The sequence below is a fragment of the Armigeres subalbatus genome, chromosome 2 (genome assembly GCF_024139115.2).
Source record: "Armigeres subalbatus isolate Guangzhou_Male chromosome 2, GZ_Asu_2, whole genome shotgun sequence".
NCBI classification, from domain to species: Eukaryota; Metazoa; Arthropoda; class Insecta; order Diptera; family Culicidae; genus Armigeres; species Armigeres subalbatus.
This window is the reverse complement of record NC_085140.1, coordinates 181,538,121-181,561,087: the sequence shown is the minus strand read 5'-3', so window position 1 is coordinate 181,561,087 and position 22,967 is coordinate 181,538,121. Positions and strand designations below refer to the sequence as shown.

The window sequence follows — 22,967 nt, the reverse complement described above, 5'->3', positions numbered from 1 at the left end:
AATTTCTATCAAAAACTGCACTACTGGAAACAAAAAACTATCAAATTTTGTTACAATTTTATCATAAAAATAACATATTCTGTTAGAAATTTATAACAGAATCAGATACAAAATATATTGTTTCTGTGCAGTTGGAATTTTCACAGGTCGTGATAGGTCTCCAGATTGTGATCAACAATCATTTTTTTTGTTTTTGTCTGAACAAGAATATTTTTCGAAAACATGAAAATAACAACATAACAAATAAGGCAACCTTCTCAAATTATATCAGCGTTGTGATACCTATGGCTGGGAGATTTTGCACCATCTATTTTAATTGCCTACTATTGGGCAATTCGGTGTTAAGCATTTTTCAAATCATATAATGATATAATCCTGTTACAACATTTGAAAGATAATGGCTACTGAGAACAAAATTGTATCAAAATAAGTTATAAATATCACAATATGTTAAAATTGTGTTCAATTTTTGTTATGCTCTTCTAGTCGTGTACTTTGTCATATATTTTATTTTATTATTTTTTTTATTTTTAAATCTTTGCAGATTTGTACTCAGTGCAGCACCGAAAAACAGCAAAATTGTCGATCCACGATTTTTAGCCGGAACGAACTCTCTAGAGCGTCCTGTCTCATCCGGGTTTCAATCATTCGATACTTACCCTAGAAATTGGCCGTTAACGAAAAACATTCCGAAAATCGAAGCCCTTGCTCAGACTTCTGGGGAGGCGCAATTTATCAACGATATTCCTCATCGCCATAACGAGTTGCATGCAGCATTTGTCACGGCTAGTCAAGCTAAATGCAATATCTTACGAATCGATGCGACGAGAGCACTGGCTCTTCCAGGCGTTGTGGCTTTCTTTTCTGCGAATGACATCCCCGGGCGGAATGATTTTATGCCACTGATGTATGGAGTTAACCATTTCTTTCCAATTGGGGTGGAAGCAGAAGAAGTCTTGTGCAGTGGTAAAATAGCCTATTATGGCCAACCAATCGGAATAATTGTTGCTGAATCATTCGAAATCGCCAACCAGGCAATTTCTCTTGTTGACGCTGTATATAGTCAAACCGAAGGGCAAATCTACGCGACGGTTGAAGATGTTGTAAAGGCAGGAGCTACTGAACGTATAATGAGTCAACCAAATAGCCGTACAGGTCCAATGTTCAAAACTACTGCCGCTGAAGACATTACCATAAAAGGTAAATTTTATCTAGCTGGACAGTACCATTATTCTATGGAGACTCAGAGTTGCTTGTGTATTCCTCAAGAAGATGGTATGGATGTATACAGTTCAACCCAATGGCCTGATCAAGTGAGCTCGTCAATATCGCTAATGCTCAATATATCCCAAAATAGGGTAAATTACCATTGTCGACGTGTGGGCGGTGCCTTTGGATCCAAAATCAGTCGCAGTGCACAGATATCCAGTGCATGTGCCCTGGCCGCTTACCATACACACCGCCCTGTCCGGTTTGTGATGAGCATTGAAGCTAATATGTCCTCAATCGGCAAACGTCAAGGATGCTGGAATAATTATGAAGTATCGGTAACTAAAAAGGGAAAAATATTGAAGTTATCCAACACATTTATTCACGATTCAGGTTGCTCACTCAATGAACCTCTCTCAATGTTTTATATGACTCATTTTAAGAATTGCTACGATGATAGTTCGTGGCGATTGATACCAAAGGTAGCAATAACTGATGTTGCAAGTAATACTTGGCTGCGTGGACCTGGTTCTGCAGAAGCATATGCCTCAATTGAAACAATTTTCGAACACATTGCCCATGAAACAGGACTTGATCCATCTGTTGTACGACTTGAGAACATTCCGGAAGATAGTAAAATACGTCAGATGTATGCTGAATTTCAAAAGGATACGGAATTCAAGGAACGAAGGGCAGAGATAGAGAGGATAAACTCCGAGAATCGTTGGCGGAAAAGAGGCATATCGATGATTCCACTAGCATATCAAATAGTGTATGGCGGTCCGTTTGACGCGTGGGTGGCAATTCATCACTTGGACGGTAGCGTATCGATAACCCACAGTGGGGTTGAAATGGGCCAAGGAATTAACACAAAGGCCGTTCAAGTTGCTGCGTATGTTTTGAAAATTCCTTTGGAAAAAATATCTGTCAAACCACTCAACAGCATGACATCACCGAATGGTTTCATTGCTGGTGGAAGCAATACAACGGACAGTGTAGCATTTGCTGTTATGCGAGCTTGTGAAACTCTTGTCAATCGTATCCGACCAATTCGTGAAACGAACCCTGCTGCATCATGGGAGGAGCTCGTTAGCACCTGTTTTTCGTTGAATATAAGTCTAGTTGCCAGACATTTTGCCAAACAGTCTGACTTTAGCTCTTATACAGTGTGGGCGATGTGCTGCACTGAGTTGGAGCTGGATGTGCTGACGGGAGCCTGTCGGTTAGCTCGAGTCGATATATTGGAGGACACTGGTGAAAGTATGAGTCCAGGAATCGATATCGGTCAAATTGAAGGTGCTTTCATGATGGGTGTTGGATATTTTCTAACGGAACACTTGGTATATGATAAATCTACGGGAGCTTTGATAAACAACCGTACTTGGAACTACAAACCACCAAGCGCGAAAGATATTCCGACTGATTTCAGAATTAAATTGCTTCAAAACTCATCCAACCCTACTGGAGTACTTCGCTCGAAGGCCACAGGGGAGCCGGCCTATAACTTGGGTGTGTCAGCTTTGTTTGCTTTAAGATATGCTCTGTTGGCCGCTAGGAAAGATTCCGGACTTGGAAACAATTGGTTAGAATTAGGTGAGAAGGTATTGAATGTCTAATTTTATCTTTTCTGCTAATCTTTCCGTTTTTTAAAGGAACATCAATGACGATTGATAAAGTTTTACCACTGACTGGTAGTACGAAGGAACAATTTATCATCAATTTTTATGATGCATAATACTTTGGTGTCACGTTGATTACAGTGTGGATATAAATGATTTTTAAATGAATAAATGAATTAATGTTCGCACATCACTTTTGATGCTGAGCATATTTTTACGCTAAATTTGTTTTTTTGTAATCTATTATTCATGTCATAGTATCATTTTTTACCTTTCAGAAATACTATTATATATTCAACCCAAGGCTGAAGTGGCCTCAGTACGACTGTTAAACAGTAGTGTCGTCTCCATTCGACTCGGTTGTATGTCGCCAGCACGCATTCTACGTTGGGACGGCAAATCGTCATCCACCTTGCTTTCTTGTGCCCATCGGATCGCTATCGAAAACCATTTTCACCAGATTATTGTCCGACATTTTTGCTACGTGCCTGGCCCACCGCAGTTGTCCGATTGTCGTGGTGTGAACGATGGATGGATCTGCCAACAGCTAATCCAAATCGTGGTTCATTCCTTGCCCACGTACCGTATAGGGACCCTCCTTAGCCGTGCAGTAAGATGTGCGGCTACAAAGCAAGACCATGCTGAGGATGGCTGTGTTTGATTCCCGGTCCAATTTTTTTTAGTAAATTTAGTTTAGTAAAACATTATGTACCGATGGTCGAATGACCTCTATTCTATTTTTTGACACTAGCTCAAAACCAATGACATCAATGTTTTGTTGTCAATGCATTTGGTACAATCACTCAAAATAATTGTCACTTTAATTCCACTATGAAAAGTCATGTAGACTTTAAAAATCGAAACTTTCATCGGCCTCACTGGAATCAAATAAAACTTACTCAAATCACAAGTGCATCTTAATAAGAAATGTAGTGGAATTCATTAGAAAACATTGAAAATAATATCTATATACTCTTCTAGTGAATTCTACTCAAAATGAATGTATGAAAAATATATGAGTGGGGTTCTCAGAGCGAAATGTATGTTTATCAACTATCGCTAATGAAACATTTTGCAAAAGCATTATGAGAACGATTTGCGAAGCAAAATGTTTGAGTATGAAATAATTTTCTACTCCTATTTTTGCTCTCGTCCGCTTCTAGTGGACGGGATACACATCACTAATAGGGATACTATAGGAAAAAAATATCAAAGTTTCACTTAAAATTTAAGTACATGGCCAAGCAAAAATTCACTTAAATTTTGTTTTATTTTCTAGTGAATTAAGGATAATGAGTGCCATCACTAATAAATCATTTAACTTTTACACACGAAGCTACATGGAAAATATCTGCATATGTTTTCAAGTAGCTTCTAAGTGAACATTATTTTGAGTGATGAAATTTACTCAAATGACATTTCATCCAAAAGAAGTATAGTCGAAGAGATATTTGGTCGAATGGACATTTAATCGAAAGTAAAGTGCAGCATAGATTTTATTATTCTTCTCATGAAAACTCTTTCTTTCACACAATATTTGTAGAATAATTCGATCAGAATATAATTCACTTCCAACTATAATTCGTTACTGGATGGCCGAAAACTTAATATAGCCCAAATGGCCATATGGCCTAATGTCTATTCGACATAATGTATTTTCGACCAAGTGTCTTACAACGAGATAATCATTCGAGTTAATCGACGGTTTCGTGCTCTGTGTTCTGCATTGCGCGGCCAGTAATAAAGTTAATCAGTTCAGTGCGTGATTTCTCGTGTTTCAGATTCTCCGGTAAGCAGAGCGATCGGCCGATCACCGAAATTTTGTTCTGCTTTGCGCGGGTGAGTAAGTTAATCAGAAAGTGAAAATTTAGTTCGCATCCGATAATTAAAATATTCAGCGGTTTTCGATTGGTTTTGTTTTAAATCACAACTACACGCTATACACGGCAGACCGTTTACCAAACGAACCCTGCAATACTCCCTACCCCACATATCCAACATCCCAGTGATTTCTCGTGGAAGTGCAGATGACTCGTCGGCTTCTATCAAAGTGACCTGCATTCGGACACGGCCGCTGCTGGTATTGCTTATTTTTGGGTCACCAGTTCTTACACATTGAAGATGATGTTAGTCCCAAACTTCATCTATTGGTTCTCTGTGTAATTACAGCTGGCCTGGCAATAACGGAGTAGCAACCGTGGGCGGTCAATCATGCTCATGCTTATGCTGGTTTCGCGCAATACAGGCACAATTCGAAATCCGTAAATGTTCAGAAACGACATTTTAAAATTTTCACTAAAAAAAGGAACTTTCTTAACTAACTTAAGTTAACTAACCATGGTTAAAAGGGTTTTGCCAAAATGATTATCCTCTCGGGAATATTAATCGTTCCTTTATTATTTACTAGCAGACCCGACGAACTTCGTTTCGCTGAAAATTAATTTACTCTCTAATTATTTCTCGAGTTATGCAGAAATTTCTGTTTCATTTGTATGGGAGCCCCCTTTACAGAAGAGGGAGGGGTTTCAAACCACCACAGAAACATATCTTCCTTTCCAATACCTTCACATATCAGATTTGGTTCCATTTGCTTGATTAATTCTCGAGTTACAAAGAAATTTGTGTTTCATTTGTATGGGAACCCCCCTTTTCAAAGGAGGGAGGGGTCTCAATCCATCTCAAGAACCTTCCCCGGCCCCAAAAACCTCTTCATACACATTTTATCGCCGATCGGTTCAGTAGTTTCTGAGTCTATAAGGTTCAGACAGACAGAAATTCATTTTTATGTATATAGATTTTATTTATGAACCCATCATTCATTGGTAAGAATTGGAGCATTAATTATGGGACTTTTTGAAACACCATGAATCATTAGGTTTTTAATTATGATTGACTAAAGTTTCCTTCTTACAAAGATCCATACGACGAAATGTACCAAGATTATTCATTCTAAAATCTACTTTCGACTAAATGTCCATGACAAACGTCCTTGGTTTCTAGTGAACAAAAAAAATCGACTAAATGACCATTCGACCAAATGTCCATTGAACGTAATGTCCTTTCGACCAAACGTTATTCGACTAAATGTCATTCGACGAGATGTCTTTCAGCGAAATGGTATTGATTTCCATCCGCCATCTGCACCCCACCATAGATGGTACGCAGTAACTTTCATTTAAACAATTTCAAGTGTGCGTTGGTCCTCCATGAACATCGTCCAGGTCTCGTGTCCGAAGAGAATTAACGGTTTAATGAGTGTTTTGTAGATAGTCAGTTTTGAACGGCGTTCGCTATCGGAGGTTACGAGGGGGCCCAAATACACGAATTTTTCAACCACCAAATCGTTAAGTTCGAAGATTTATATGAAATTTCCGATTTTTTTTTAAATTTGCTCAACTTTTGATATATTGAGAATTTTAACCTGGGTTTTTGCCATACTAATTCGCTTGCTTTGCCATCAAAATGTCAAAAACGATTTTTTTAAGTAGTGCCAGTATTGCACGCAATCGTCGAAATGTCTTTAGTCCAGGTGGTATAGATTCATCGTAGTTGGTAAGAGGGTTTCGTCATTATCAATATCCTGTCGGGAATATTAATAGTTTCCGTATTATTTATTCTTTTTATGTGCCCATCATTCATTGGTAAGAACGGAGAATTAATAATATGAAACTTTTTGAAACACCTTAATAAATCATTAAGTTGATTGACTAAAGTTTCTTTCTTACAAATATCCATTCGACGAAATGTACCAAGATTACTCATTCTAAAATCTGCTTTCGACTAAATGTCCATTCGGTGTAGTGTCCTTTCGACTGTACTTCATTCGACCAAATGTCCTACGTCTCTAGCGAACAAATATTTTTTTTGCAAAAATGACCATTCGACCAAATGTCCATTGATCGTAATGTCCTTTCGAACAAACGTCATTCGACTGAATGTCATTTGACGAGATATCTTTTAACGAAATGCAGGGTGACCAGTGAGTCGGGAAATCGGGAAATGCGGGAAATATGCGGGAATTGAAAGTCCATGCGGGAAATGCGGGAAAAAGTCGGGAATTTCTTGAAATTACACAAAAAATCGGTAAAAAAAGTCACCAGGTGTTCATTTAATTAAATCATGTATAATTATTGTAGTACATCACATGAAAAAAAAAAATTACTATTTTAAATGCATATGTTTTTCCACGTAACGTTTAAAACTATTTGGGAAACTATTTGGCTTTGTCGAATGTATAATGAAAATGATATTGAAATCAGAATTCTATAATGTCGAGTCTAGAGCTCTCGGTAGTGATGATGGAAAGCTGCCACCTACGTTTCTGCAGGTTTCTGAGACCATAGATATCTCCAAGAGTCCGAGAAAAAGCTAATTAGCATTTCGTTGCAGCTTGTGGATTCATGAAGAAGCTTTATCGCTATTCTCTTAAAAGCGACTCGAGTTTGGTCTGGAGACTTGTCGACATTGGTCGAGTATTTCCAATTATGTCCAATTCAAGGCACACTTCTCAACAATCTCTGGTCATTCGTTGTTACCATCTTAATTTTAACACATGGTAATGCTGTACAGAAGAAGTGCTTTAGATTAATGATTTAGATGTTTGATCATAAACCAGCAAGAGGATGAAGGAAGGACTGGACTATGATGCCATAATAAAATCAGGATGTGTGGGTCTTATTCTTCTTCTTCTTATTGGCATTACATCCCCACACTGGGACAGAGCCGCCTCGCAGCTTAGTGTTCATTAAGCACTTCCACAGTTATTAAGGCTCAAGACTCCATCACAATGTTTTGAAAATTAATGACTGTATCGCTTGTCTGTAATAGTGAGGCAATTAGTACGGAAAAGTGCAGCAGCGATAAATAAATTTTGTTTACACTGGGGTGGGTGGAAATGGGGTGTTAAAAATTTGCCAGCTGATGCATAATGTTGCCAAACATGACGAAATGTTTATTTTATATAATCTCACATGTTCACGGTGTATCAAATATATGGGTATTTATCAGTTTAAATTTTGTTTATTCACCACTTGGAATGTAACAGAAGCTTACATAACATGTTTAAATATTTATTTCTTGTTTATTTGTTCAATACGACAAACAGCAATGATTTTTCCCAATAAACAAATCTGGCAACGGTGAAGAGATGATCATTTTCTTGTGTATGCACACCTTTGTTTGTTTGTTGGCGTGGACGTGGCTGGCGTATACGTTGTATTGTTCGGATTGAATGAAGTGGCATCGCGTAGATTTTGTTCTCAATATTTCACTTATTGCGCTAGTGAATTTGAGTCTTTCGCATTTTATTGCATTTACAATACGGTCGTCAAATTTGTCTCTCACTTCGATTTTTGGAAAGCAGTTTTCGACAGTTTTTGGACGTGAAGTGAATTGATCGGTAGTCAAGATTGAATAAAAAGGTGAAACTCAGTTAGTGAATATGTTTTAGGAGTGATTAAATCAAGGAACCAGTGGGAAAAAATCAAGTGAAAAATCAAGTGCGTGTGTATGTGTTTGCTCCGAACGTTCGGAGTTAGTATGCGTTCGATAAAAATGCGAATGTCGGTCTTGTAAAAAAGCAGTTTTCAGCGTTTTTCCAGCAATTCCTCAGTAATTGTTAGTTTGGATAAGTGAAAAATTAATATGAAAATGTAATGAATATGCAATGATTGAGGTAAGTCGGCAAATAGCATCAAAATATTGAATTTAGTTCTAAACTTTATTAGTATTGGTGCGGATTCGAATAAAATCATCGTCTTTATCAGATTGATTACGGTTTATAGAGCCTTAACTGCGAGGTTTCTAAGCCGAGTTACCATATTTGCATTCATATATCATGAGACTAAAGCGATAATACTTTTATGCCCAGGGAAGTCGAGACAATTTCCAATCCTAAAATTGCCTAGACCGGCACCGGGAATCGAACCCAGCCACCCTCAGCATGGTCTTGCTTTGTAGCCGCGCGTCTTACCGCACGGCTAAGGAGGGCCCCCGTAGTGTAGGTACCAATAGTAGAAATAATCAAATCAATAATACATCAATGGTCAAAGTAAAATAAATCTCAAAAATTGAAAATAGATTGAGGAAAAAAATACAGATGGGTAACAAGCAATGAAGAACATGAAGGTTATAATTATTATTATTTTTATTAAAGTGGTTTGCAGCAGAAGAGATGAGCCAACCTAGGGCTGTAAAAAAATATTGGCAGACGCAAAAATGTTTATTCTCTCAACTGCTTCTTCACTTTATTTTAAGGTTTACTCTAGACCAACATTTGAAAAGAGCGTAACAGTCATATTTATTCTTCCCGGTTCCTCGTCTGCATATAGACAAAGAACTGGAAAGGATAAATTTTGGCTGTTACAAATTTTTCAAATGTTGATTTAGAACTATCGATTTTTAAAATACATTGTTAGAGGCCTTAAAAATTGAGCTTAAGTTAGCCAATTGACTGACACAATAAAACTAAATAAATTTATGTCAGGAAACGAAAATTAAATGCACTCTTTGAATAAAATATAATCAATCAGGATTTTTTTTAGATTAGAATAGAAATTTGAAATCTTCAAAATTGCATCGGGAATTTTTCAAAAATATCGGGAAATATGCGGGAATTTTAAAATGGAAGTTTAGTGGTCACCCTGGAAATGGTATTGATTTCCATCCGCCATCTGCACCCCACTATAGATGGCACGCAGCACCTTGCGCAGCACTTTCATTTCAAAAAAATCAAGTGCACTTTGTTCCTTCATAAGCATCGTCGTGTCCGTAGAGGATTAAAGGTATAATGAATGAGTATTTTGAAGATAGTCAGTTTTGAACGGCGTTTGCTATCGGAGTTATCAGTGAGCACAAATACACGAGTTTTTCAACCACCAAATACACTCCGTGTTACACCCTCCGGGTGCAAGAAAACGATCTCAAGTGGGTTCCCGCATAACTAAAAACCATCTGCAGATTGGTCGATATTATTCAAATGAAATAGCCCATGCTGTTACAATTAATGTCATTGTCCATTTATGTTGCAACGTTATATTACGTGAGAATTAATATTATGCTCGATTGTAAATTACCGATACTACAGGTGGTTAACACATAGCATGACGTTCCTCTATAATTTTTTGTATTCCAAATAAGAACAAAATTAATAATTAAACCTCACTAGAACATAACAGAATTATGTATGGTATAGTAATGCGAGATAGCAGAACAGCGCAGAAAAAAATCATCGCTATGCCACAAACACATCAAAAAATTGTATCTTCGAAAGGTAAAATTACGATTCGAATTGAACTTCTGCATTAAGTGTGTGTCATATGTGCAATTTCACTTCCTGCCGTAGCCAGCAGCCATGACAGGAGTTTGGATTTATAGCTGTAATTATGTTTATTTTTTTCGTTTAAGTACTATATCTGTTAGAATGGAAATTTTAAACTATTGGATTACAAGAAACAAAGTAAGTAAATTGAAACAGTATGAAATAGCTTGTCTAAATGCTTAATACAATTCTTACATTTTTAGACAAAATTTTCAGATTCTCTCGGCAGAAGATTCTATCAGATTAACCTCGGAATAATCCATCTTTTTATTCTATCGTTGGAGACAAGGTATGTTTATCTTAAGAGTTTTATTAATATTTACAATTGTATTGACCTTATACATCCATTGCAGAAAAAAATCAACATCAGGGAAATTTCGCAGTCGGCTTCCGGATTCTCCAAGAGTGCTGTCCTACCTCGCGTCCGGCAAAAAATGCTGTGTTAAGAGCGCTCCAAACAAATGCGACGCGACTATCCCGTTGGTATGGACGCGTAAAAGAAACCTCACAGGCAGCGATCTAGTGATAGGGTCGCGGCAATAGTCGCCCAGCAACAGCGAACTTCGCTGCGTGTGTTTAGGGGGAGCCTTCTATCATTACTTATTTCATGCGATGGCGATGGATTACCTAACAAATCGAATATGATAATAAAAATATGAGTTGCAATGATATTTACTCTTGTTTCACAATTCATTTTATTTTCCATGACTATTCCAAAAATATGATATATTTCAAACAGTTGAGGATATGGTACGGCGTTTTTCTCTATATGGTCATACTTTATCTTATTTATATTGCTTATTGTTTGCATCTGAGAAAACGGTTTATATCACTACCATAACATATGCTGTATGCCGGAAAATATGTACCGGAAAATAGCCATTTTTGAATGGTAATTATACTTAACCGCCCATTACCCCAATAGTACATTTGACGAATACAATATATCATGTTGTTTATATCGTTTATGTTGAGGTATGTTTATTGTTTTTACATATGATAATTCGAATGGTAATGACAATGTTATTTATCATCACGAACAATCTGAGATATGATTCAAATATGGTCTAGAATTATGCGGGTTGGTGAACGAACTCAACTAAAAATATATTTTCTTGAATATAACATAAAAAATAAAATACAATAAACATACAATCTAGTTTTCTTCCTCAACAAACCTTTTCCTGCTCTTTGTCTTCAGACTAGCGGACGATTCTAAACAAACAATTAATTTCAATTATAAACAAATCTAACTACAAACTTTCGAGGATCAAACTTACAGCAAGTAACGGTAGTACAATGTACAAAAGACGGTGACTAACACAGTGGAAACTAAACCTAACGATGACTCGCACCAGCAACGATCTACAAATCACAAATTACATCAATAATACATCATACTTTTCCTCACTCAGAAACATTTACAATGCTCAACACATTTCAAAACAACTCATTCACAATCATACAAAACACACCATTTCATTTTTATGGAGAAACAACCATCTTCCTTCTATCTTCATTCCCAACATCAACAATCTTGTTGTGGCCGTCTCGCGCTGTATGAGCTGCGGCGACGCTAAACGACAACAAAACGAAACGCGTTCGCCGCATCCTACGTCGGTCGCGTTCGCATCATTCACCCTTTCAGGGCCGTCGGAATTACCCACGGCAACACTCCGTTTCAGACGTTTTGATGACTAGTCCGATCCGCTTAGTGGCCGTAGTACGCTTATTATGTAAGCTCTTATGGTGGGAGGGAGGTCTATTATTTTCTTACGCTTCATATAAATAGAAAATGATTAGTTTTGAAGAAAAGGCTTACAAGAGGGAGGGGAGTCGAAAACCCAAAAAAATGCTTGTAAGATCTGGCGTATTTAGAGCGTAGTAGTTTTGGGAAACGGTAATGTTGCGGTAAGGTATTCTGAAGGATTTTGTTGTAGTCAACCGGTTCCAGTATTGTAAAGAATAATGGATACATTTACAGCTTATGTTATTGTTCCTGCAAGCAATTCCTGGAGTTAAGGCCCTAGGTTTTGTTTGCGTAACCGAAGATAAATCAGCTACTTTCAAATACTGTATATTTTTTGCCTTTTTCGTACCAAGGTGTAACGAAAAGGGAATAAATATTTTTATTTTTATCTTTATTTCCGTGAATTTTGAAATTAATTCAGTTCTTCACTTCACACAGTTAGAGAGCAACTGACAGAGAAGGGGCTGAAACCAGCGATCCTCAGGTCCAACCAAGAGACTTTCCCCGGACCAAAAAAATACAGTAAGAATAATTAAGTAAAAGCTGAACGGGAATACGGAACAAAAGACATAAATCACGATTTTCGTCTGCGGTGGGGAGTGTCTTCGGTCGCGGGGACAACTATGACTACGGATATCCAGCAGTTCAGGTCATATCGTAATTCCAGAGAACGCGTATCTTACTCTGAGAACAACAGTTTTCGAGTTCTTGAAACACATGAGTTGGTCGGTTGGTGTCAAATTGAGGAAACGATGTTAGCGAAGTTTGGGGCAGCAGGGACTATGTCCAAGGGCTTGACGATCCCTCCCCAGGCCATCTGCGAGTTGTGGGGCTTGCCTAGGATGTGGTGGGGTTTGACAGTGGGCCCTGTTAAACCTCTATAAAAAGCTGCATGTATCCGCAAGTAGGCCCCACCAAAGCGACCGTGTGCCGCTCAAAGCGCACAAGCCCAAATCCTGGTGTTAGGTGGGACGCTAAACAGCCCTGACACGACGGCCCTCCGACGAGACAGGAGGTTTGCGCTGGCCCAATAAGCCGCCTAGAAAACCAATCATTACGAACAATATAAGAGATAATGCGACTCGATATAATCGGCAAAGACCTAGGCGACGAATACAGGATCACGATTGGAAGCTTGGAACATGGAATTGCAAGTCGCTAGGTTTCGCAGGTTGCGACAGGATGATCTACGATGAATTACATCCCCGCAACTTCGACGTCGTGGCGCTGCAGGAGATCTGCTGGACAGGACAGAAAGTGTGGAAAGCGGGCATCGAGCGGCTACCTTCTACCAAAGCTGTGGCACCACCAACGAGCTGGGAACCGGCTTCATAGTGCTGGGTAAGATGCGCCAACGCGTGATTGGGTGGCAGCCAATCAACGCAAGGATGTGCAAGCTGAGGATTAAAGGCCGTTTCTTCAACTATAGCATCATCAACGTGCACTGCCCACACGAAGGGAGACCCGACGACGAGAAAGAAGCGTTCTACGCACAGCTGGAGCAGACATACGATGGATGCCCACTGCGGGACGTTAAAATCGTCATCGGTGACATGAACGCACAGGTAGGAAGGGAGGAAATGTATAGACCGGTCATCGGACCGGATAGTCTGCACACCGTATCGAATGACAACGGCCAACGATGCATAAACTTCGCAGCCTCCCGCGGAATGGTAGTCCGAAGCACCTTCTTTCCCCGCAAAAATATCCACAAGGCTACATGGAGATCACCTAACCAAGAAACGGAAAACCAAATCGACCACGTTCTTATCGACGGTAAATTCTTCTCCGACATCACGAACGTCCGCACTTACCGCAGTGCGAATATTGAATCCGACCACTACCTCGTTGCAGTATGCCTGCGCTCAAAACTCTCGACGGTGTACAACACGCGTCGACGTCGGACGCCGCGGCTTAACATTGGGCGGCTACAAGATGGTGAACTAGCCCAAGAATACGCGCAGCAGCTGGAAGTGGCACTTCCAACGGAAGAGCAGCTAGGCGCAGCGTCTCTTGAAGATGGCTGGAGAGATATTCGATCCGCCATTGGTAGCACCGCAACCGCTGCACTTGGCACGGTGCCCCCGGATCAGAGAAACGACTGGTATGACGGCGAATGTGAGCAGTTAGTGGAAGAGAAGAATGCAGCATGGGCGAGATTGCTGCAACACCGCACGAGGGCGAACGAGGCGCGATATAAACAGGCGCGGAACAGACAAAACTCGATTTTCCGGAGGAAAAAGCGCCAGCAGGAAGATCGAGACCGTGAAGAAACGGAGCAACTGTACCGCGCTAATAACACACGAAAGTTCTATGAGAAGTTAAACCGTTCACGTAAGGGCCACGTGCCACAGCCTGATATGTGTAAGGACATAAACGGGAACCTTCTTACGAACGAGCGTGAGGTGATCCAAAGGTGGCGGCAGCACTACGAAGAACACCTGAATGGCGATGTGGCAGACGAAGATGGCGGTATGGTGATGGACCTGGGAGAACGCGCGCAGGACATAATTCTACCGGCTCCGGATCTCCAGGAAATCCAGGAGGAGATTGGCCGGCTGAAGAACAACAAAGCCCCTGGGGTTGACCAACTACCAGGAGAGCTATTTAAACACGGTGGTGAGGCACTGGCTAGAGCGCTGCACTGGGTCATTACCAAGATTTGGGAGGAGGAAGTTCTGCCGCAGGAGTGGATGGAAGGTGTCGTGTGTCCCATCTACAAAAAGGGCGATAAGCTGGATTGTAGCAACTACCGCGCAATCACATCGCTGAACGCCGCCTACAAGGTACTCTCCCAAATTTTATGCCGTCGACTAGCACCAACTGCAAGGGAGTTCGTGGGCAGTACCAGGCGGATTTATGGGCGAACGCTCCACCACGGACCAGGTGTTCGCCATTCGCCAAGTACTGCAGAAATGCCGCGAATACAACGTGCCCACACATCATCTATTCATCGACTTCAAAGCCGCATATGATACAATCGATCGGGACCAGCTATGGCAGCTAATGCACGAAAACGGATTTCCGGATAAACTGAAAGGGTGAATAAAACGACGATGGATCGGGTGATGTGCGTAGTTCGAGTTTCAGGGGCATTCTCGAGTCCCTTCGAAACCCGCAGAGGGTTACGGCAAGGTAATGGTCTTTCGTGTTTGCTATTCAACATCGCTTTGGAAGGGGTAATACGAAGAGCAGGGATTAACACGAGTGGTACAATTTTCAATAAGTCCGTCCAGCTATTTGGTTTCGCCGACGACATAGATATTATGGCACGTAACTTTGAGAAGATGGAGGAAGCCTACATCAGACTGAAGAGGGAAGCTAAGCGGATCGGACTAGTCATCAACACGTCGAAGACGAAGTACATGATAGGAAGAGGTTCAAGAGAAGACAATGTGGTGAGCCACCCACCGCGAGTTTGCATCGGTGGTGACGAAATCGAGGTGGTAGAAGAATTTGTGTACTTGGGCTCACTGGTGACTGCCGAAAATGACACCAGCAGAGAAATTCGGAGACGCATAGTGGCTGGAAATCGTACGTACTTTGACTCCGCAAGACGCTCCGATCGAATAGAGTCCGCCGCCGTACCAAACTGACAATCTCCAAACGCTAATTAGACCGGTAGTCCTCTACGGACACGAGACCTGGACGATGCTCGTGGAGGACCAACGCGCACTTGGAGTCTTCGAAAGGAAAGTGCTGCGTACCATCTATGGTGGGGTGCAGATGGCGGACGGTACGTGGAGGAGGCGAATGAACCACGAATTGCATCAGCTGTTGGGAGAACCATCCATCGTTCACACCGCGAAAATCGGACGACTGCGATGGGCCGGGCACGTAGCCAGAATGTCGGATAGTAACCCGGTGAAAATGGTTCTCGACAACGATCCGACGGGCACAAGAAGGCGAGGTGCGCAGCGGGCAAGGTGGATCGATCAGGTGGAAGATGACTTGCGGACCCTCCGTAGACTGCGTGGTTGGCGACGTGTAGCCATGGACCGAGCCGAATGGAGAAGACTCTTATATACCGCACAGGCCACTTCGGCCTTAGTCTGATTAAATAAATAATAATGTTAGCGAAGTCGTAGAGGAAACCTTGGATCTCTTGTACTCCTACAAGAATGTTCGCAGTGAAATTCCATTGGACCTCACCAAGTGACCAAGGATTCAGGCGAAGGTTATCGACTGTTGTTTGCAAGCGAATGGTGTTTTCCGGTGGTTGCTTTGCAGTCAGAACCAGTACTTCAAAAAGACGTAATCGTCAAAAAAACAGAGAACAAAGTGTCTTTTTCTATCTCAGGCGACCAAATGAAAATATCGTGGATTCTTTGATTAATTTCACATGAAAAGCAGTCTTGAAAGGATGTTGTGATTTGTTTTAAAACTAAGATTTCCAAATTATTTTAATAAATGCCTAGTGATAAATTATGATTACTACCTAGTGATTACAATGACTAGTCGATAAATTAATCATATTTCTTTAATCCACCGAGTTGAAAGTGGTAATAAACACAATAATAAAACAGATATTGCACACTTTTATGCCCTGTAACGGAATACAAAATGATGAGATTTTTGTGGCATGCCTTCCATTCTTTGCGTTTCGATAGAGCGCCTCGCAATGGAGCGGTTTATGCTGGCTGTGGAGGAGTGTCAGCTTTTTACTCCGTACCAGTATACCCTGGAAAAAGATGCGAGCGTGGACAGACTCTCTCGCCGACGAAAGCCAGAAAGTCGCAGCAACTGAAGAAGGTGACATTCGCCAAGAAGAAATAAATGTGACTGGAATATTCGTATCAGAATAATTTGAATCAAACGAGCCTGCTACGAGCTGAGAGTCTCTTTAATGAAGACAAAAAAAGATTTTAACCTAGAAATCTGAATGTTATTTTCTGATCAAAGAATATAAAACTTGTATGTGCCAAGCTTCCAATCGTGATCCTTCCTACGTCGCGTAGGTCGTTTTTTTGGTAAGGGAAGATCCATAAAGTACGTCACGCTAAATTTGGCTAATTTCAACCCCCGCTCCCCCCTTCGTCACACCTTTTGTATTAAACCTTTAAAATTTTTGTATGAGTTGTTACGTTGTTCGGAGGCCCCCCCCCCCCTAGAAGCGTGACGTACTTTGTGGATGGCCCCTAGGTTGTGTCGTGTTTTCTCCTATGATGTAGGTACGTAATAAGTATTCCATTATTACTTGTATTGCAAACCGTTTTAAATTGCATAATTCCTTTCAAAACTGTTAACAAGAATTTAAAAGTTTTCTGTTTGTCGATAATAACACAATGTCCCAAGCAGCACAAGTCAATGAATCACATACAATGGTTGGTTCCCTACTCGTACAACAAAGTTGTACCAGAAGGCTATAATTTCACTCCAAAATCCAAATTTTGATAGGAGGCTCGGAGACCCATAGTGTTATATGCCAATCGACTCAGCTCGAAAAACTGAGCAAATGTCCGTCTGTGCGTGTGTGTGTATGTGTGTAGCCCCGGGATTTATCACCACTGGGGAATAAATTTGGATTTTTTTTTGTTTAATCTCTGCTTTTCTGATCTATTATATCTACAGTAGCTCATCAAGTTTCAAGTAAGTAAGTATAAAGGTATGAACCTCTGTTATAATTATGTTACGGTTGGATGGATTTTGTTGAATTTTTTGTAATTTTTACAACTAACTAGCCATTTTGATACAATATTTTCCTGAAATAAATAACTCCCCTTGAAATAATTTTGTTATACATTCTTGATCTGGAAGCCAGTTCATCTCGTAAATCTTTGAATTTAATAATAACATCAAAATGGATCGAGTGGTTTCAGTGGAGCCTTCGGATCAAACAATTCTTAAAATAATATTCAATATTGTAGTACCGATTTTGATTATTTAGTACAGTTTGTAATGATCAACATCATTTCCTGTTAGCAAAAATATCTTCTCAGGAGTAGTCCCAGACCCTGAAAATACAAAAAAATAACAACATCATTCAACAACATCAACATCATATCATATCATTCAGGGAAAAATAATAATTTAAATGATTTTTTTAATAGAAATTTACCTAATGTAATCCATTCGTCTGGTAGTCCAGCGTCTTGCCTCGCCGAACGTAAAGCATACCGTATCGCATACGTTAAAACTGGACTCATGCTAAGTGCCGGTTCGGCAACAGCCTTTGAACGAAGAACGCCATACTGGTTAGAGCTTCCTTTCAGAAATTTCACACGAAAATCTATTGGAATATCCTGCGCCCCTGGGACCTTGTAGTTCCAGCTGCGATTGTTCACCAGAGCTCCGTTCGATGGATCGTAAACTAAATCCTCCGTGAGATAATAGCCCAACCCCATTATGAAGGCTCCTTCCACTTGTCCAATATCGATTCCCGGATTCATACTTTCCCCTACATCTTCTAGGATGTCAACTCGAGAAACTTGAATGGTGCCAGTGAGAATATCCACTTCCACTTCCGCACAAGTCAAGCCCCAGATGATGTAAGGTTTAAGGTCGGTAGGCTGATAGAAGTACGAGGCCGATAAATCGATATTTGTAACGAAAGCTCTATTGACTATTTCCTCCCAGGATGACAATGGATCTCTGATGGGATGTAGGCGGTCCAGCAATATCTCACAACATCGTTTAACAGCCTGAAATGGGAAACACCTTTACGTTCAAAACGAGATTAATTTGAACACAGTTTATTACTTACATAAGCAGCATTCTCACTTGCCCTGCTGTGAACCGTTGGGGCACAGTTAGGTGATGTCAACGTAGTGCTGGGTTTGACAGAAATTTTCGATAGAGGAATACCCAAGATATGAGCGGCTACTTGTGCCACCTTTGTGTTGACTCCTTGCCCCATCTCGATTGCTCCATGGGTTATTGCAACGGATCCATCCATGTGATAGATTGAAACTAAGGCATTCAGCGTACCGGAGTACTCCAGAGGGTACTCCATTGGAATGATGGCAATACCGCGTTTGCGCCAGCGGTTTTGAATGTTGAACATGTCAACGGTTTTTCTGCGATCATCGAAATCTACGTCTTTCCTGAAGTGTGGTAGCAATTCGTACATTTTGTTCTGCTTCGATATGTTGAGCATACGGACTTCTAAAGGATCTTTTCGTGTGACATGCGCAATGTGCTCCATAATATTCTCTACCATTGATATGCCTTCCATAGTTCCTGGAGCTCGACAGATCGTGTTGGTAGCTACATCAGTTCTTGCCATATTACCAATCAATCCCCATGAATCTGTACGATAGCAGTTCTTGAATAAATCGCTAGTAAGAAAAGCCAAGGGCTCGTTCAATATTGCTCCCGCATTATGAGTGTACGTGTTCAGCAACTTAATGATTCTTCCATCTCTATCGACGTCAACTCGATATTCAGAAAGAACGCCCTTTCGCTTTCCAATGGCAGACATGTTGGTCTCCAACGACAATATCATGCGAACTGGTCTCTGTAAATGTTGTGCAGCTACCGCACAGGCACAAGCAATCTGCGGGGCTCTGCTAGACTTTGCTCCAAAGGCCCCACCGACGCGACGGACGCTGATGTTCAGAGTGTTTTCTTGAACACCCAAAGCTTGCGAAACTGCCGCTAACATGAAATTCGTACTTTGTGTGGAAGCGTAGATGTCCATACCATCTTCGATCGGAACGCAAAAGCAGGTTTGCGTTTCCATCGAGTAGTGATATTGTCCACCAAGTTCCATCTGTCCCTGAATGTGGATATGACTACTTGAAGTCGTACGATAGTGTTTTCCATAGCGATCAAAATTTTGATTTATGACCCTGTCTGGAGCACCTAATTGGAGTACCTCTTTTGGTGTTGTACAAATTGGCTGATTACCTAGAGACCGCTATAGAATGTAAACTCTGGTACAAAGATTTATGCCTCTACTTACCAATTATTTCGTAGCTCACCTCAACCAATTGACTTGCAAAATTAGCTAGCTCAAATGTGGCAGCGACTATCATTCCAACAGGCTGTCCATGGTACAACACTTCTCCACTGCAGAAGATTTCTTCAATTTCCTGGTTTCCAAATTCCAGCGGCGAAAAGTTATTGATTCCTGGAACATTCTTTGCTGAAAAGAATGCAACAACTCCGTCCAGTTTCTAAAATATGTAACGTTTTTATCGCTATTAGGAAAACTTCGTTAGCCTTTCAAATCTTTGTTACCAGTGCACTCGTAGCATCTATTTTCACAATTCGGCTTCGTACCGCAGAGGCTAACACAAAGGCGCCATGCAGCTCATTTGGCAATTTTGGTATGTCATTGATGTATTCGGCTTCTCCGGATGTTTGAGCTAAGCCCTCTAGCTTGGGAGTGTATTGAGTGAGAGGCCATTTGCTTGGATATGTATCATAGCTTTGTTTACCGGACGATACGGGACGCTCCAGAATAGCTCCACCGCTTTTGAATCGAGTGCTCATCAAAACAGAGCTTTCAGGCGTTATGCTGAGAACGAATTTGTAGAAGAGCGCTAGGGCTAATTTTTTTCTATATTCAGGTGAAGCATCGGGTAGAACCCAGTCCGGTTGAATTTCCTTGGATAGTGCATGAAGAGCTCCTTGGAGGGTTTCATTAGAGAAAAAGGTTTTGCCGTTAAGGAATTCTTCGGTTTTCTCTGCATGCACAAAATGTGAATTTATTCCTCCAAAGCAGATGGTTGCTGATTCAACAACTTCACTTAATCTGCAAAATTTGATGAGAAATCCAGCATTTACGTATGCTCGGTTATTTCGATATACTGGCATAATTTTGTATGATTTGAATGTATACTGGGTGGGGTCTAATGGTGGAAGAATTATACTTTGAATAATCTTCTTGGACATGTTTATTGACAAAAATTCCTTTGGCGTTATGATGACTGGAAGGTCCTCTGTCACTGAAAGTAAGATATAATCATTATGCATTTTGATAAAAAAAACCTTACGAAACTTACATATAACCATTCTAGCTCCAACAGTTTCCAATAAAAGAAATATATCCGAAGGGAACTCCGGATGTTCGTGTTTAATCATAAGATTCCCTGCTAGAGTGCCTGCATTTCTCACTAGGTGATTTGCTACTTTCCGTACATGTTGGATTATTTTCTTCATATATTGAAATCGTATATTGCCAAGCGTTGCATGTTCCATAATACTGATGAACTCATGAAGTGTAACATTGGCTCCAATAGTGAGGTCCATTCCAATCTGATGTTGACGAAGTTCATTGACTGAGCTCAAATCGATAAAGACCTCTAGATTTGGGCTTCGACGATATACTCCATGAGCAGTGTTGCCAGCAACTAGCATATAAGGTCTGTTCCCAATTTCAGCAAAACATTGAAATATCTCAGACGTTTTGTATACCTTGATCCACATTTTACCATCACAGCTCATTTTTTGAAATTTTTCCTTAGTTTTCGCTTTTTTCGAAATACAAATATCGTTACAAGCCACACCTGAACAACCGGGAGCCTCAAGGTCCTCAATATCCCGACATATTTTTAGCACATTTTCACTAGCATCCGTTGCAAAGCTTTTGAAAGCATCCATGATCGGTCTGTAGCCAGTACATCGACAAATGTTTCCATCGAATGCAGACTCTACCTCCCGCATGGTTACTGCACCCTCGTTAGCCCTCATCAGACTGAACATACTCATTACCATTCCGCTGGAGCAATATCCGCACTGCGACCCATTGAAATTGGCCAGGCGTTTTTGTATCGGATGGTAACCGATTTTCTTGTTTCCTATCCCTTCGACAGTGAGTATGTCACGACCGTGGCACGAATATACTGGCAGGAGACACTTTAAAAACAGTAGCTAAATATGTTGAGTTGTATGTTCATCATCTATACTCACCGAGTTGAGCCCTAATGTTACAATTTTTCCTGTCACAGGGTGAACACTGGTAACATTTACAGCACAAGCTCCACATCCTCCTTCTAGGCACATAAATTTAGTTCCCTTAAGCTGTGCCTGATCGCGTATAAATGTATTCAAGGATGTTTCAACCGATGTCACTCTAGGGTTGACTAAACATGAAGAATAATATTTATATAAATCACCTATGCATTAGATATTTATCTCACCGTTATATAACTTTCCGTTTATGCTAAATTCGACATCCATTCTGAAAAAAGTATTCCAGCCGAGAACCGACTCTACCAAATGTTATGTTTGATCTGATGTAAACTTCCACTCTGTACATCGAGCTGTGAGCCCCAGCCCAGAATGCATTAAAAAATCGAAAGTGTGCTTATGGTCATTTACTTATGCCACGCATCAATGGTTTTCTTTTGCATGAAGGTAGACTTAAGAATTTGCTCTTAATTAACTGCTACTGTTTAAATCAAGACCTAAGATATGCCTTTCGAGTGGGTTGAAAACGCCGAAAGGCTATATGGCCGCACAAAACTCGTGTCTCTTTTACCAACCATTTAGCAGCGTGTGTTAAAAGCATGTTTTATTCAGAATTCTAATATACAATATTTAAATCGTTATAAGTATCATTCGTTTGGTTGATTCAGCATAAATGAGTTGAAATATTGACCCAATGTACAAGCATTGATTTATAGTAGTACACTGGGGATTTCGGCTCACATTAATTTCCATAACTTTTTGAATATGTACAACCGGATTTTTCTTCGATTTTGTGTGTGCATTTTTTCGTTGGGTCAACTCAATGTTTTATTAAAGACAAAGTCCAGAAACAAGTAAAAACGGTAAAAACAAACCGCTAGAAATGCGACCCCAATGTAATTGACTAAAAAGTTGGAGGCTACATTTATTTACTATTCTGTTATAATTCCGGTTAGGTGGATTAATCTATGTTCTTAGATAAATTAATTCACCTAGTAGTGATACTGCCTCATTCGCATTTAGCCAATAAACTAATGGTTTCGTTTGAATTAGCATTGTCTTCGTAACTTTTACACGCAATGAACGATCGTTATCAAATTTAATAGTGTTCAACTAGGCTTAGCCCCCTGCTTAAATACAACTTTATGCGAAAATATCGGTTAAGGAAAACTATAAGAAATAAAACTCGAAGGTGCAGCCTTTTATACTCACTTCG

General features: G+C 40.3%; 2 protein-coding genes and 1 long non-coding RNA gene across 3 annotated transcripts in view; 2 read left to right on the top strand and 1 right to left on the bottom strand.

The window, feature by feature from the left end:
- LOC134215575 (uncharacterized) overlaps nt 1–3,020 on the top strand; it is a 65,672-nt gene extending 62,652 nt beyond the window's left edge. The window contains exons 6-7 of the mRNA XM_062694731.1: nt 545–2,802; nt 2,862–3,020. Coding sequence (XP_062550715.1) covers nt 545–2,802; nt 2,862–2,944 — 2,341 coding nt within the window. The 3' untranslated portion in view covers nt 2,945–3,020. The remainder of the gene's footprint in view (nt 1–544; nt 2,803–2,861) is intronic.
- A 7,107-nt stretch (nt 3,021–10,127) lies between these two features.
- LOC134215574 (uncharacterized) lies at nt 10,128–10,804 on the top strand. Its single transcript, XR_009980228.1, has 3 exons — nt 10,128–10,284; nt 10,350–10,435; nt 10,500–10,804. It is a non-coding gene; the product is annotated as an uncharacterized LOC134215574 (long non-coding RNA).
- A 6,946-nt stretch (nt 10,805–17,750) lies between these two features.
- LOC134215573 (uncharacterized) lies at nt 17,751–22,021 on the bottom strand. The gene is made up of 8 exons (XM_062694730.1): nt 21,982–22,021; nt 21,752–21,924; nt 20,845–21,697; nt 20,078–20,787; nt 19,800–20,013; nt 18,600–19,744; nt 17,955–18,537; nt 17,751–17,850 (listed from the first exon to the last, which is right to left on the bottom strand). Exons 1-8 carry the CDS (start codon nt 22,019–22,021, stop codon nt 17,780–17,782), a joined length of 3,789 nt encoding a protein of 1,262 aa, XP_062550714.1. The 3' UTR covers nt 17,751–17,779.
- Between the last annotated feature and the right edge of the window lie 946 nt (nt 22,022–22,967).

Coding starts and splice junctions, on each gene's coding strand:
- LOC134215573 (XM_062694730.1), bottom strand. CDS start 22,021: ATGGATGTCGAATTTAGCATAAACGGAAAGTTATATAACG. Junction 19,745..19,799: donor GGTGAGCTACGAAATAATTG/GTAAGTAGAGGC, acceptor AGCGGTCTCTAG/GTAATCAGCCAATTTGTACA. Junction 17,851..17,954: donor AGACGAATGGATTACATTAG/GTAAATTTCTAT, acceptor TTGTATTTTCAG/GGTCTGGGACTACTCCTGAG.